The sequence below is a fragment of the Nelumbo nucifera genome, chromosome 5 (assembly GCF_055504915.1).
Source record: "Nelumbo nucifera cultivar China Antique chromosome 5, China Antique-T2T, whole genome shotgun sequence".
Classification (NCBI taxonomy): domain Eukaryota; kingdom Viridiplantae; phylum Streptophyta; class Magnoliopsida; order Proteales; family Nelumbonaceae; genus Nelumbo; species Nelumbo nucifera.
Genome location: NC_142653.1, coordinates 43411406 through 43426768, shown reverse-complemented (window position 1 = coordinate 43426768; position 15363 = coordinate 43411406). Strand labels below are relative to the sequence as shown.

Here is a 15363-nt window from a genome sequence, read left to right as displayed (position 1 = left end):
TCTTGGATCATTCATATAAGAAAATTGAAATGTTAAGTTTTTTTTTAATATTTTTTAAATAAATAGCTTTGGCCCGATCCATGGCCCGGCCTGCAGCACGGCACGGGCCCGCACAAGCTTGGGCCGTGAGATGTGCTGGACCGACCCCCAAATTATCCCAGGGGAGGGCGGCACGACACAACCCGCAGTTTACATGGACCCGACACGACACATTTTACACCTCTAACCCTTATATTATTATTTTGCTTAATAAAAACATGAATGAGAATGAAATTTGTAACCAAACAGGTTAAAGTTTTACTCTCATTTTTGCCGTAAAAAATCATTTATTGGAAAAAAAATGCGTTTGATTGGTATCAATATTTTCTCATTCTTCCCATTTTTACTTTTTTTTTTCCTCATCTTAGAATTTCATCTTGGATAAGAATGAAACATGGCCTTAGAAGCTGACTGCCACTACGGCTTTGCTGTTGAAAAGTTCGGTATTTCACCATCCATTGATGAGGTAAGGCTTTATGTACCTTCCCTCTCTTTTGTACTTTCTACAAATTCCTAGACATCCTTTTTCTAGCTGTGTTAATATGAGAGGGCTGAAGCACAGGATCTTCTGGCTTTCCAAAGTAGGCTCTGCATGGACAGCCTATAAGCTATGTTGGTACAAATTTTGGAGAGCCCAAATTGTTTGTCTGTCAGTGCCTATATGCACTGTTCACTTCAACCTCTTTGAATAGCTTATTCAAAACTAGCTTAGTGCTTGTTTGGGGGCTGAAGCACAGTGGCTTCTGTTCTGTCTTTCCGAAGTGGGCCTTATACGAACAGCCTCTAAGCTATGTTTAGTGAAAAAACGGGAGAGCCCAAATAAGCTGTCAGTTGGCTATATTTTGGACTGTCTGCTTCATCCACTTTGGATACCGTATTTGAAGCACCTCAAAGCAGCTGAACTAACTTAGCTCAACTCAACTAAAAGCTTTGTCCCAACTAAGAGTGGAATCAGTACCATATTATTGTGCATTGTTAAATTGTTGGCCCTTAAATTATGTTGTGGTATTACTCATAATCACATTTTTTTTAGTTATAAATTCTGAAAGTAATCAATATTCTTCAGCTTCACATCTTAGGTAAATGTTAGTGCGCCCTGCATTTGGTTTGCATTTCTTCTGAGATAATACATTGCACATTTGCATTTACTAGATTGTTGAGGTAGATCTGAGAGGATTCAGCTTCAAAAGACTGCCCAAGGAATACCAACACACCTGCAACTCCACAGCCACAGCCCACAAGCTTGATGGTGTGGGAGTCTGCTCATCTGATGTCTTTTATGCTGGTGGAAAATCCTTTTATTGTCACAGGGAAAACAGTGCTCGAGTTGGGTTCTGGCTGTGCAGGAATCTGTTCAGTGGTTGTTAGATCTGCAGACCTAGTAGTTGCTGCTGATGGCGATATCAAGTACCGGACCTGTTAAGACAGAACTACCTTGTTTACAGGCTCTGCCCTGCTGCTATTTAAATCTTCGGATAGATTGAGTCATTTAGAAATCATGACAGATAATTGACTGATGATGATGTAGCCAGATTGCTCCATTCCCTATCATGCGCAAAGTACACCAAACTCTCCAACACTACTGATTATTTTGAATTTAATTTCAAGTTTACTGACAACATGAGGAGGAGAATTTAATTCCAACAAGGATAAAGACATTAAGGCCCCATTTGTTTTTTGGTAAGTTATTTATTTGGGTAAATGCATTTAATTGGGTAAGTTTTTCTTAGGAAATACTTATCAAGGTAAGTGCATTTACCCACGTTCTTTTATTTCTCAGGTAAGTAAGGAAATGACCATTTTAGTCATAGAAATCCATTATTAAAATGGACATTACTTTCCCTCTTCGTGGGAAAGTTATTTATCCACCTAGGAGATGGGTATCACTTTTCTGGGTAAGTGATACACAGGAAAATAAACTTTCTCTGGTCCCCATATAAAGCTGAAAAAAGAACATGGGATTCTTGGTCAATGGGAACCAAAATCCCATTCACCAACTTCCCCCTCTCCAAATCTAAAAAAAGAACACCCCCTAATAAGTATAAAAAGAATTCAGATTTCCAACTTTCCATTAGACTCCAATGCATCAACCTCCAAAATTATGGAAATCATCGGAATTGGAAGTTGTGGTCAAGGACAAGGATCTTGGCATTGTTAGGTTTGACCTCAATAAAGGGAGAAGACAAATGAAGCATTCCTTGATGCATGGCATTTTGATGCAGTGACCCCTGCCAATAGCGCTGCAAGTGCCTCCACACACATCCGCTTTTATGGTATGCACGTGTTAGTATTATTAAGGCATAAGATGAGAAAAGGAAGAAAGCTTGAAGACTAGTGTATTGTGCATGTGGACTAATCAGAATAAATTTTCTTCTTTTCCTTATAATATTAAAGTTCCAAAGGCTATCATGAAAAGAAACAAGTTATTATGTATTTAATTTTAATTTGGATGAATAAAATCATAAATGTTTTTAATAATTGAATTTTGTAACCAATTACAATTAAATTATAGGTTATTTGTAATAAATTTCAGGTTATTTTAGTAGGTGCAAAAAAAAAAAAGAGTTTTAGTGGCAAGTGGGGCTCCCACTAGAAAAGAAATTCATGGGTTGCCGCTATAAATCTATAGCAGTAGTCGGTTTACTTTTATTAACACCTATTTTAGCAAAATTTTGTCGGTTTCTGATAAAAGTAAAAGTCATTTTTCTTGTAATATTAGAGCCGTGCCTTTACAACATCTCCCCTACTTGATGTTATCGTCATTCATGGGAGATGTTCTCGATACACAACTGCAATGCACTGTTAGGTTGGTGTAAGATATGCTTTGTGAGGAGCAAATTCAAACTCGTTTAGGTTAGGCTAATGCAAAATCTTAAGGTCAGATTCACTAAAAACATTTAATACCATTGGTCTTGTTCTTGGTTAAACGTATTGTTTCTGTCAACGTTTTAAAAAATGACTTAGAAACGAAGCCCGTTTTGGTCACCGGTTTTTGAGTCGATGGTTCGACCGTCCAGTTCAAACGGACGGTCTGTTCTGACAAACAAATTAAAAAAATAATTAAAAATAAAAAAGATCAAACTGTTGAACAGGTCGACGGTTTGACCGCCCGGATCAATGAATTGTTGACTTTTTCAACATTTTTGACCAAAAAGCAGGTTTGGGGTAAAATGGAACCGGCTTTCTAGACGATTCCCGGCCCAAACGGTCCGACTGTCCGGGTCAACGAAGGTTTGAAAACCTTGGTTTCTATAGTTTAGGTAGTCAATTGTGGCTTCCATTCCCTTGAGGTGCAGCTATGTACTTGCATTGTATAAGCCAATGGGTCCGACGTGCATCCCTTTCACCCTAGTTCTACTAACCCATTTGGGTCAACCGGATCATCTGTTCAACCATCTGGTCAGCTAATAGAGGATAGTTTGTAAGACCGGACTGGATCACCAGATCATCGGTTCAACCATCTGCTGCAGTCCAGTGCGAGTCTTTCAACATTCATATAATGTGCCTATGATGACCCCTGCACATGCATATTGCTAATGGTCAATGGAGCTCATCTCAACAAAGCTCCAGTAACAAGCAGATCAATGGTTGAAAAATCTTGTTCAAATGATTTTGTTATGTTAATTTCTCCTTGCATCTAGTTGCTAGACTAATGGAGTTTGTTTAATGGCATGGAAAACCTGGATAAGCTGATTGCTTAGTGCCACAAATTTAGCAAAAAAATGTGTAACACACCCGGACTCAGAGGACTGAGGAAGCCACCGCCACTTGGTCTATCTTGATTCTAACCACCAACCTAAGATTTGTCTAACCACCTGATAAGTGATAAGCTCCGACGCCTGATAAGTGATAAGTGATAAGCTCCGACGTCTTTGAGCTTTTCTCTCAATCAACAATTCTACATTCAACCCAACTATGAACCCTTTTTCTCTAGCTCTCCTCGTCTTACTAGCTCTGTTGGCTTTCTATGGGTCCCCGGCGACTTCCACGTCGAGGCACGCTTTTGATAATTATCACCGGCCGGTGCAAAATGGGTTTCGCGTCAAACTAATACATGTCGATTCAGGCGTCAGTCTAACCAAGTTCGAGCGCACCCAACGTGCAATAGAGAGTGGAAAGAACAGGATGAAGAGGCTGAGTGCACCACTAATGGCTGACCCATCAGCCGACTACAAATTCATGGGGCACCTCGAACCAGGTGGCAATGAGCTTGTTCTGCCAGTATATATAGGCAATCCACCTGTATGGATGCAGCTGATACTCGACACCGGAAGCGATTTGATATGGGCACAATCCCTACCTTGCAAGCACTGTGATCTCGCGTATGATGATCCACTCTTCTTTGATCCGAGTAACTCTTCAACCTTCTCAAATGTCTCTTGCTCCAGCGAACTGTGCAAATCACTGCCCTACTCCAAGTGCACCAAGGGGTGTGAGTATCAATATGACTACGGAGACAATTCAACGACGCGAGGCTACATGGGAACTGATACATTCCAGTTTGGGGATGATGGCCACTTAGTCCCCATTCCTCACATTGGGTTCGGCTGTGGGTTGGACAACCAAGCACTCTTCTTGGAAGAAGCTGATGGAATTCTCGGGCTTGGACGCGGGCCGCTGTCGCTCATCTCTCAGCTCGGCGCGAAGACATTCTCCTATTGCATGGCTGACGGTTATACATCTTTCAGTAGCTTCTTTATGGTTGGGTCTCTGCCCAACATAAGCAGACCAACCATCTCTATCCCTATGATGCGAAACCCTTACGTAGAGGATGTGCCATATTACTACGTCTCCATTGAAGGGATCACAGTCGGAGACACTCTCATCCCACTCCCAAACTCCACGTTCGAAATCAGAAAAGATGGGACTGGTGGGATGTTCGTCGACTCGGGTACCACCATCACGTTCCTGGAGAAGGAAGTTTTTGAGCTGGTGAAGCAAGCCTTCATCCAGAAGATTAATCTTCCGGTGTTATAGAGATAGAGGTGCCCAGATTGATATTCCACTTCAAAGGTGGTGCTGACTTGGAATTGGATCCAGAGAGTTATTTTGTGGAAGATTTTCCGGTTGGTGCGTTTTGCTTGGCGATGATGCCATATGAGGTTTTCTCAGTCTTGGGGAACATTCAATTGTATAACATGTACGTCGTTTATGATCTTGAGAAGGAGATGTTGATTGTCTCCTCCTCCGGTGGATGTGGTGATGGGTAGTTTTTGTATGGATTATTTCCGTATAGTTTATTAGGTTTTGTGTTAGTTTAGGACTTAGGAGTAGCAGTGAATAAGCAATCAAGTCTATCTAGCTGTTACAGAGATTAGTATTTGCAGTAAAGAGTGATATATATTGTGGTTTGATCCAATTACTTCTGTTCAAACTTCAAGGCTAATTATTTTGTGCCTATAGTTCTGAGACTAAGACCAATTCCTGTTTTCTCGTCTAGTGGAGTCCAGATTAATGGCCAGTTCCATTCCAAAGATGTAGGTTGACCAAACAGAAAGGAAAGTTAGCCAATGGGATTAGGATAAAAGACTTAAACGAATAAATGCATTTATTGAAAAAGCTAACTGAGCCTTAGGGTAAAAGACTTAAACCTCCCTCTATGTTTCAACTAAATGCTAAAACCTCCCCTCACTTATTAAGACCTCCTCTCCTGTCAAGTAATGTTATTGGACAAAGGCCTCCCCTCGGTTAGCAATGAGTGAAGCATCCGTTTACATATAACATCAAATGTGGATGAAATTTATAGTTAAAAATCCAATTTTGCCCCTTTTAAGGTTTGGGTATACTTGGGACATATTTGACTGTTTTATGAGGTATTGAACTATTATTTGATCAACCGTGTCCAAAAACTTCCTGCAGCTGAAAGAGATCGATGAACGAAAAACTGGCCTTGTTTGAAAGAAAAAGTAGAAAAAGGAAGGGAAATCTTTACAAATCTTGTATAGGTTTTCTTACATTTTTCCTTCCTTTGCCTACTTTTTCCTTCAAACCAAACATAGCCTTAGAGAAACCACTAAACCATTTGCTGACATGCGATATAGTGATCCATCATAACTGTTCTGCTAGTTAGCCCAATTAATCCTAATTTAGATTCTTGTAAATAAGAATTTATTCTCTTTAATTAGTCTGTAGTGAGATGCATTTAAATTTTCTTTTCATTTGTTTCTTTATAATCTTTTTTCCTTTTTTTTTTTTCTTGTTTTGGCAGAAGCGGGACCCATTTAAATGTCATTTTAGCCTTGTATTGCATCCAATACCGTAAGTAGAGAAGCAGGTCTATCATATCTAAACTGAATTCAATTTAATTTGTCAGTCTAAAACTCCTCTCCACACATTTTTTAATAACGTTTCTGCATCTAGTGCTATGAAAAAATGAAAAAAAGAAATTTATTAGATGCAGCAAACTTTTTTTCCTTGATAGCATTACATATACATGAAAACTTGACGAAGCATAGGTCAACACCAAAGATAACGGAATGGACAAAGAAATTATTACACTGTTTTGAAATTTTGAAAAATTAGCAATGGTAAGGAGTCCTTTTTGATGACTTCGTTAGAAATAACTTTAACTTTAATAGGGGAGGTGTTAGGCTGCATTTGGCATTCCATATTTTAAGGATTTATCTCATTTTTATTGTTAAAAATTCAGTGTTCTTAGACTGTATTACCACATTTTAACTACAAAAAGGAGATAAGTCCTTAAAATAAGGAATGTCCCCAAATAGGGAGTTCAAATCTCTCTCTCTCTCTCTCAATTATCAGTTTGACCAGAATCACCTTCTATGTATTTAGGGGTGTAAGCGGATCAAATTCGAATTGAATCAGGCAATATCCAAAATCAAATCCGATATTCGAATTCGATTTAATAACTGACGGATATTGAAAATTAATATTTGAATTCGAATCTGATTAAATATTTGAATATTCGATTCGATTCGAATGGGACCAATTAATTATTTTAGGTAATTAATAAATATATAAAATAAATATTTTATTTATATAAAGTATGTAAATTATTTATATAATTTAATTATTTTATATATAAATTATATAAAACATTTAAATATTTTATATGTTATATATAAGAATTAAATAATCGATCGAATTTGGATATTTATCAAATTGAATCAAGTCGTATCCAAATAACTATTCGATATAAATAGGGTATCCTTATTCAACCGATTAGATATTCAAATTATCCAAATTGGATCTGATTATGTCAAATCTCAAATTCGAAATCAGATTTTTGAATACCGTTGACATCCTTATATGCATTTGGTTCCATGGGTGTTTATGGTAGGATGTTTCTCAGATAAGTGTTTTATTGAAAAACATCACTTTAAACGTTTATTATTTTATGTTATTTAGTTGGGCATTTCAAGTAACACCCCATCAAGCTATTTTCCACCTCAGCTTACATTGTGCCAAGTCAGCATTGCATTTCAATAATCGTTGAATCAAGTTTCCCCTAACAACTTATGCTCATAAATCCAAGTGTTTCTGTTTTTAATGTTTATTTGATAGACATTGAAACAAAACAGTGGTTTTACACATAATAAATACCACCATTAAAATGCATGGATGTGACAATATTTTCCCAATAAACACCCACAGAACAAAACATGCTCATGCTCCTTGTTCATTGGCTTACACCACCCACAATGAGCTCTTTAGTTGTCCTTCCCTTGAAAAGGATGCTGTATTGTTTAAGGCCCGATTTTTTAAAGAAAACTCCCCAACAATACACTCTGTTTGCAATGTTCCAATGGGTTATCCAGCTATAAGTTTAGCTGCCGTAGTTGAGTACTTGAATAATCTAGCCTTGTTGTCATACAGGCCCTACATAGATCCAAAACCTTAATTTAAATAAATAAAAAGGTCAACTTAAAGGTTAGTCTGTACGTTTTTCCTATTGGCAATGCATTAGCAATAGTAGTTCGATATGATGAAAGTTACAACTGAGTATTATTCTACATATGTGGAGCCCTTCTAAATGGCCATGTCTAGCACTACTTGTTACTTTTCTCTTCTGCCTGAATTCCCTCTTCATAAAAGAACGACACCGAATGGTCAACATTCTTTTGAGATCACTCCATTGATTTGTCCACCAATTGGATGGTCGGAAGATGGATGAGTAATCGAGCAATACCGTAGAAGAACAAAGGGTTACAGACTCATTCTACTAAAGAATTTGGATATATAAACCACACAATATATAGGATAAGTATTATTTCATTAATAGGATACCAATAACAACTAAGTAGTAAGCTGTGGCTCTCATGTCCCAACCTCCCACCATGCAAGAGGCAAGATCTAGGGTAGAGCTGTCAATGGGTGACATCTACCTGATGGAACCGAACCGATTGAACCGGTTATCTCCATTTTGGTTGTGATTTGTGTTTCGATTAATAATTGGGTTAGAATTGGTTAGTTAACACTATATAAGGGTTTTCTGGTTTGCTTGTAATCCAAGCGTAAAATATGGATTCCGTTTATGATTTTTATTAGAAGATAATGCTGTTATTTGTTCCCGGTGAATGTGATGATGGTTATCCAATTTGGTACTTTGTTTGCATCTCTAACTCCTCCATACAGAATCAGACTGTTTCACTTGTAAATTTAGCTCGACTGAATGATCCCTCGTCTTATTTGAGATATCAATCAGTATTTCACCCTGTATTGCTTAGAAACATTAATTGAATTAGTTATGTGCTTAGTATTCTTTGGGTCTATCAGTGCCCCACAGTACATCTCAAATGTGTATTGGGAGCATTTTCTGTTGATGTTTCATTATTTCCTGCACTTGTCATCGAGAGATGTTCTTAATACGCAGTTGGGATGTTTTATGGGGCATTGTGGGGCAAGAGCTCGTATTATTGAGCAAATTAATTGTTGCATCATTTACCAGAAAATGAAAAAAAATTATCTCATCTAAGCCTTGTGCAAATTATATGGAATCGACTACATAAATCCTGTTTTGTCATTCTGTTATGTTTTTAGTATCCTATTCATTATTAAATTATATTATGAACACCTAAATCATTTCTTATTACTTTCACCCAAATCCTTATGGGTATTCATGTTATCAAATCATCTCAATCTACTATCATTTCATTTTTTCATTTATTAAATCTATTCCTAAATTCATTCCTATAACTTCATTTTTGGCCTGTCCTTAATCTTATCACACATCAGCAAAACATTTGCACTTTTGCCACGTTCATTTTTTGCACTTGTATTCTTATCGGCAACATCCTCTTTAATCTCTCTTTTATTATGAATTATTAGACCAAAATAATAAAGAAGGTCACATTGAATTATCTCTTATCTCCAATTCTAAGTATATCCTAGTTTGTGCCCCTATCGTTATTAAATTTATATCACATATATATTATAGTTTTAATTCTTACTTATTTTCCAACCTTTTGTTTCTAATGCAATGTCCATAATGCATTTAATCACTTTCTTTTATTTAAATAAAAAATGTTGGATAATGACACTTTTTTAAAACAAGTTAAAAGATATAGTGACTTGACCATTAGAGTGGTTGATTTGGAAAAAATCAGTCTGAGCATCCACCTACTCTCTCCGATGCAAAAGTAACGTCAAACAGTGCTCAAAACCACACTGGTGTCATAGATCGAAGTGTTCGGTATTTTGTCCTGTCCCTTGGTGTATGCCCTGATTACTAAGCTCTGGAAGGTGATAAGTGATGACAAAAATCAAGTCACTGTATTATTATGAGAAGTTCAAGATTTCTCAAACATGGGTGATATGTGGCTTTGTTACCGACTAAAAATGAGCCAAGCAATTTTTTTCTTGCTTTCAGAGTTCTCTTACAGAGATTGTGAAAATATACTTTTGCTTTTCATTTTCATTGGCAAGTTTACTAAGGGTAAGTTATTCAAATGGAGATGTTTTTTCTTACTGTCTCACTATATAGCAAGGTTTTTAAAATCAACCCGGATAATGAATCAGTCAAGGTCCGATTTTTGGGTCGAATGATCCCATTGTTCGAATTGAATAGATGGCCCATTCTAACAAAAAATAAAAATCGGACAAACCATTAAACAATTCGAACAGTTCAACCGCCCGAATCAACGATTTACTTACCAAATCAACAGTTCTGAGGTAAAATAGAACCGTCACCTGACTGATTCCTGGTTTTTCCAATCTAACCATTCGGTCGGTCCAGTTTTAAAAACCATGTCCTTGACTATCTTGCATTCAAGATTGGAAATTCCAGGTAATGTAATACTAACTGGATCTTATATATTCTAAGGATTCCATCAAGTTAAAAAAATTGTGGGGCAATGAACATTAACTGGAACTTATATATTCAAGATTGGAAACAAATTTTGGAAGATTTGTTTCCAACCACAAGAGAAGCGTTTCTCCTTCAGTTACTTATAATGTTGTGGGACAATGAAGATTATTTGGAAGCCTCTGTGATATATATGATTAGTTGCAATGTCCACGGCTGGTTTTTAAAGGGCTTTGACAATGAAAGATAGTTTTCACTCATGGAGCTTTCAATCAGTCTTTCAAAGTTGAAATGGGGCAACCAAACCTGGCACTTTGCCTTAGCATCCAGAGAGATCAAAGTCAAATCACAGGAAAAAAAAGTTGAAGATATTATAATATTGTTGGAAATTGGATTTCTTTGCTTCAAATTTCAAAATATGCTAGCATTAATCCTTGTGGCTTATCTACCAAAGATAATAGATGTCAGATTCATGAATATTACAAGATAAAAAATTCCATTGATAGTATGGCCAATATCACCAATGCGGGTCAAACTTAGGCACTTTATCTTAATTGAAAGAAAAAGCGGAATAAGACATGTTTGCTATTCAACATATATTAGAAAGCTAGATACATATTAGGATGGTGCTTGGCATTCAATGGTTATGAAGACTAATTAGCAATGCAACGCCTGATTCTTTAACATCTATGTAGGTGTTTGGCACCATAAAAAAGTTATATTTGGAAGAGGTGCAAGTTGATTGGGTGTTTAAAGTGATTTGACTTAGTATTGTAATATATTTATAATGACAACTCTGAAAAGAAGTCAGTTTTTTCAAATTTCAATATACCACATCACCTTAGTGATTCAAAATCACCAAAGCAATTCAAGAATAGTCAATTTAAGGATTCAAGACACCCCTCCTTTATTGAATCTTGGAGCTAATCATTACAAAAACATTTATTATTATTATTATTATTACTTTTTTCGAAATGGCATATTGTCATATGCAATTTTCTCCCCTAATTTCATTTAATTGTTGATGTAGTGGGCATGACACATCAGTAAAAATGGAATACTTATAAAACACTCTAGTGCCAAACACCCACTATATCTATACTACTAAAAAAGTGTGAATAGCTCCCCATGGTTTTTGGAATTTGTTTACTAAAATACCCCTCATTTTGAATTTGGCCACTCTCTATTATGAGGGTAGAAATTGTAATTTGGATATTACTTTTTTAGTGCATTTTATTCTCTCATTAAGTCCTATATTTAAGCTTGTCTATCATCATTAAATTTCACTAATTCCCTGAACAATGATATTAATAGTATAAAGCTTATATTTTTAAATTCCACTAAAAACAAATAGGCTTTTCCAACTACTAAGTAAGTAGTACACCGTTTGGGTCAAATAGGTGAATTCATGATGCCATAATTAAATACTAAAATTTAAAAAATAGATAAAACATATAAATAAAAAAAATATAAAAATTAGCCACATCTCTAATATTATATATTTGTCATATTAAATAAAAATATGTATGATAAATATAAAATATGTTTATTAATGATGGAAATGGAATAAAAAATTTAAAAATGATCCATAAATGACACCATTTTCCTCCTTGAGTGGTGGGTCAATGGTTCAACTATTCAAATCATTAGACCAACCCATGATGTCATAGTTAATTAATATTTCTTTTTTAAAATAGAAAAATACATAAAATAGAAAATTTTAGACACATCTCTAATATGATATATTAATTCATATTAAAAAGGTAAGTGTGATAAATAAGAATAATTTTTATTAATATGTAATGAAATACAAAATTCAAAACCAAATGGATCAACCCATATTGTTATAATTGAATAATAAAATTTAAAAAATATAAAAATACAAAAAAATAGAAAATTTTAGTATAAAATTTGGCACATCCCAAATATTATATAGCCAACATATTAAAGAAAAAGTGTGATAAATAAGAATTAATTTTATTGATAGTAGAAATGAAATACAAAATTCGAAATTATCTCAAAAATTAAGGAAAATGTTTTTCATTTGGGGAATGGTTAAAAAATCCAATAGTCCAGGTTAACCCATGATGTAACAATTAAATAATAAAAAATTAAAAATAGATAGAAATACTAAAATCTATAAAAAAGATAACATTTATAGAAAAATAAGAAAACATCCCTAATATTATACATTCGTCATAATATACAAAAATTAAGTGTCATAATTAAATAATAATTTTTTTAACTTAGATATAAATATAAAAGATTATAGAAGAAATTAAAAAAACTATACACATCTCTAATATTATTTTTGTTATTACAATTATTATTGTCAAAATTTGTCATGTGCGACATGTGTGCACATTTACTAGTTTTTGTTAAACGCATTTGGTAAAGATACTTTTTCTTTTCATTTTCTTATTTTCCATAAGAAAGCATTTTAGAAACTTCTCTCCAATCTAAAATAGCCCTGGCACTAGAGGAAACCATTGCAAAAACATCCTTTGGGCTTTCATGACTTGGGTTATATTCGGTACTGATGTACAATTCAGTAAACAAAGAGGACTAGAAATTTTCCCTGAGATTACAACAATGAGGTTACCTACAGTCATAGAAACAAGTCAAGGGACCCAAAGTTCTTCCTCGGGAATGAAATCTTCGATGCTCAAGTTAGTTGAGGTGCAAAGGTGGGAGCTTGAGAGCTTGAATGAATAAGAGAGAATACAAGGTGATTCTAGATGACTAGATAGCAAGAGAGTAGAAGTATGAATGTGTTTAGAGAATCTACTTTTTGGTTGTGCAGCCTATTTATAGGCAAAGGTTCTTTAGGCTTAGGGCTCGTTCATTTGCTCTGAAGTTTGACATCTGAATTCATGCAATAATTACATTAAGAGGTATATTGGTATTAATTGGTGAGCTTTTCTTTCCTCTTAACTCTAAATGCATAGAATGTTATTCTGAATTCTGAATTCTAAAAATTATCAAATATCCATTTTGACTCCATATATTAGAGTTTTTGTTTGTCTTTTTGGGGGTATCATTCGAAAACAAAAAGTTATATGATTGTACTTTAAGAGAAAAAATAAGATAAAACAAACAACCATTTTTCTCTCAAAGCTAAAAGATTCATCTTAAGAGATTAGAGTTAAGAGGAAACGAACAAGCGCTTACTCACAATGACTCCCTTAGTCAATTTGCATTCTCCACCTATGGTGGCACAGTTTACCTACATTGCATGGTCTCAAATCCACCATGAATAATGGATGACAGTTACTCAACAGGTTGGTCTACATGAAACATGGAGTCTGCACATTATGGCTGGATTTCCAATGAGCTTACAATTGTTGTTTCTGCTTGAAACGTTTTAGGTTGATTAATATAAATTAGTGAAAAAATATGTTGTCACATGACATACAAGAGTCACTTCAACTAGAAAAATGAATGTGTGGACCTGATCATTAAAGTTTATAGTGAAAATACAAATTTGATGTTTCAGGTAAAAATATCAATGGAATTGAAGACAAACTTATTGGTCAATTCCTTTCAATTGATTATAAAGAAACTCTGTCTTGTTTAAGGATTTTGAAATTATTAATTTCAATAGATTCATCCTACATTAAGCCTTTGATAAAAGACTAAATTAAGCCTTTAGAACTTAGATTATGTTTGATTTGAAAGAAAAGGTAGGGAAAGAAATGGAAAAGTGAGAAAACCTATATAAATTTTGTAAAGGTTTCCCTATCTTTTCCTTCATTTCCCTACTTTTTCCTTCAAACCAAACACAGCCTTATAGCTAGTTAACTTGATTATGAAAATCATTATTTTTATCATCACTCCACAAGATTAGAAGGATTTTTTGAATTCTTAAATAGAGCACATACAGAATCCACATTATAACATACAGTATATTTTAATCTTACTTTGAAACCACCTACAAAGATCCTCAATTTCATTTGTTCTCTCTCTAGTTTAATTTCTTTAAGATTCTTTTGGAAATAAAATTGCTGTCATCTCATCTTTTTCTTTTGTAGCCCAACTTTTATGCATTTAACCACTCTTCATCATTTTGCCCCCTCCCCATCTCATATTTGTTTGACTTTCTCTGTGATTAGGATGGTTGGGCTTAAAATTAGGTGTTTTTCCATCATGAGAAGGATCAATTCTTCTGTATTTTAATAATTGATATTGTTGACATTATGTTTGAAAATAAAACATATAATTGCATTGTTGACACTTGACATTACTGATTCATTTTTCAACATTCCAAATAGCTATAGGGCTATCTAGAAATTTATGTTCAGGTGAATATTTTGTAGGAGAGATGAACTTTTACAAACATTTTTCACATTATATTTTCAATTGGAACCATTGAGCACAATCAATCAATCAATTTTAATTTTTAATATATACAATGATGGCGATCCAAATTTGATTCATCATCCATCAGCATCATCATCTACACTTTGTCCCAACTATAATGTCATGGTTGGTTACATGACTGTTTTGCCATTCCATTCTATTTAGTACCATATTCACAGTTAAATTAATCTGTCTACAAGTACATCAAATATGGATCCACCCCATTCCAATACGACTCAATAATATTGGTTTCAGTGTTCTATGTTTACATGACTATTTCTCAAAATCTATTCCGATCCTTTTTAGCTTAGTTTTTTGATATCCAATATCCGAATCTAACCCAAGTCCGTTTTAAATCCAAGGGAGAATATTTAATTCAATTTGAGTTCGAATATCAACAAATTATATTTGAATCTATGTATATCAAACTTGATCCAATCAGTTAGTAAAACTTTAGGAGATGGGCTGAAATTTGTAATTTATTTTTAAAGAAATAAGAAAATGATTAAAATGGCACATCATATTTCAATAAAATAAAATAAAAAGTATCAAAAGTCAAAAGTCTATATATATGTATATATGTATGCATAACGTATACATGTATGTATGTATAGACGTGTGTATGAAATAAGTTTTTGAAAGGGTCAAATAGATCTTCCTTACACAACCTAACCTACAAAAGCATGAACAGAGGTCGGGCA

General features: G+C 34.5%; 1 protein-coding gene across 1 annotated transcript; it reads left to right on the top strand.

The window, feature by feature from the left end:
• Window positions 1-3954: 3954 nt before the first annotated feature.
• Window positions 3955-5016, top strand: LOC104608554 (aspartic proteinase nepenthesin-2). Its single transcript, XM_010274592.2, has one exon. The coding sequence runs from the start codon at window positions 3955-3957 to the stop codon at window positions 5014-5016; it is 1062 nt and encodes a 353-aa protein (XP_010272894.2).
• Window positions 5017-15363: the final 10347 nt, after the last annotated feature.

Bases quoted from the DNA above. Each gene is read 5' to 3' on its own strand.
- LOC104608554 (XM_010274592.2), top strand. From the start codon at position 3,955: ATGAACCCTTTTTCTCTAGCTCTCCTCGTCTTACTAGCTCTGTTGGCT.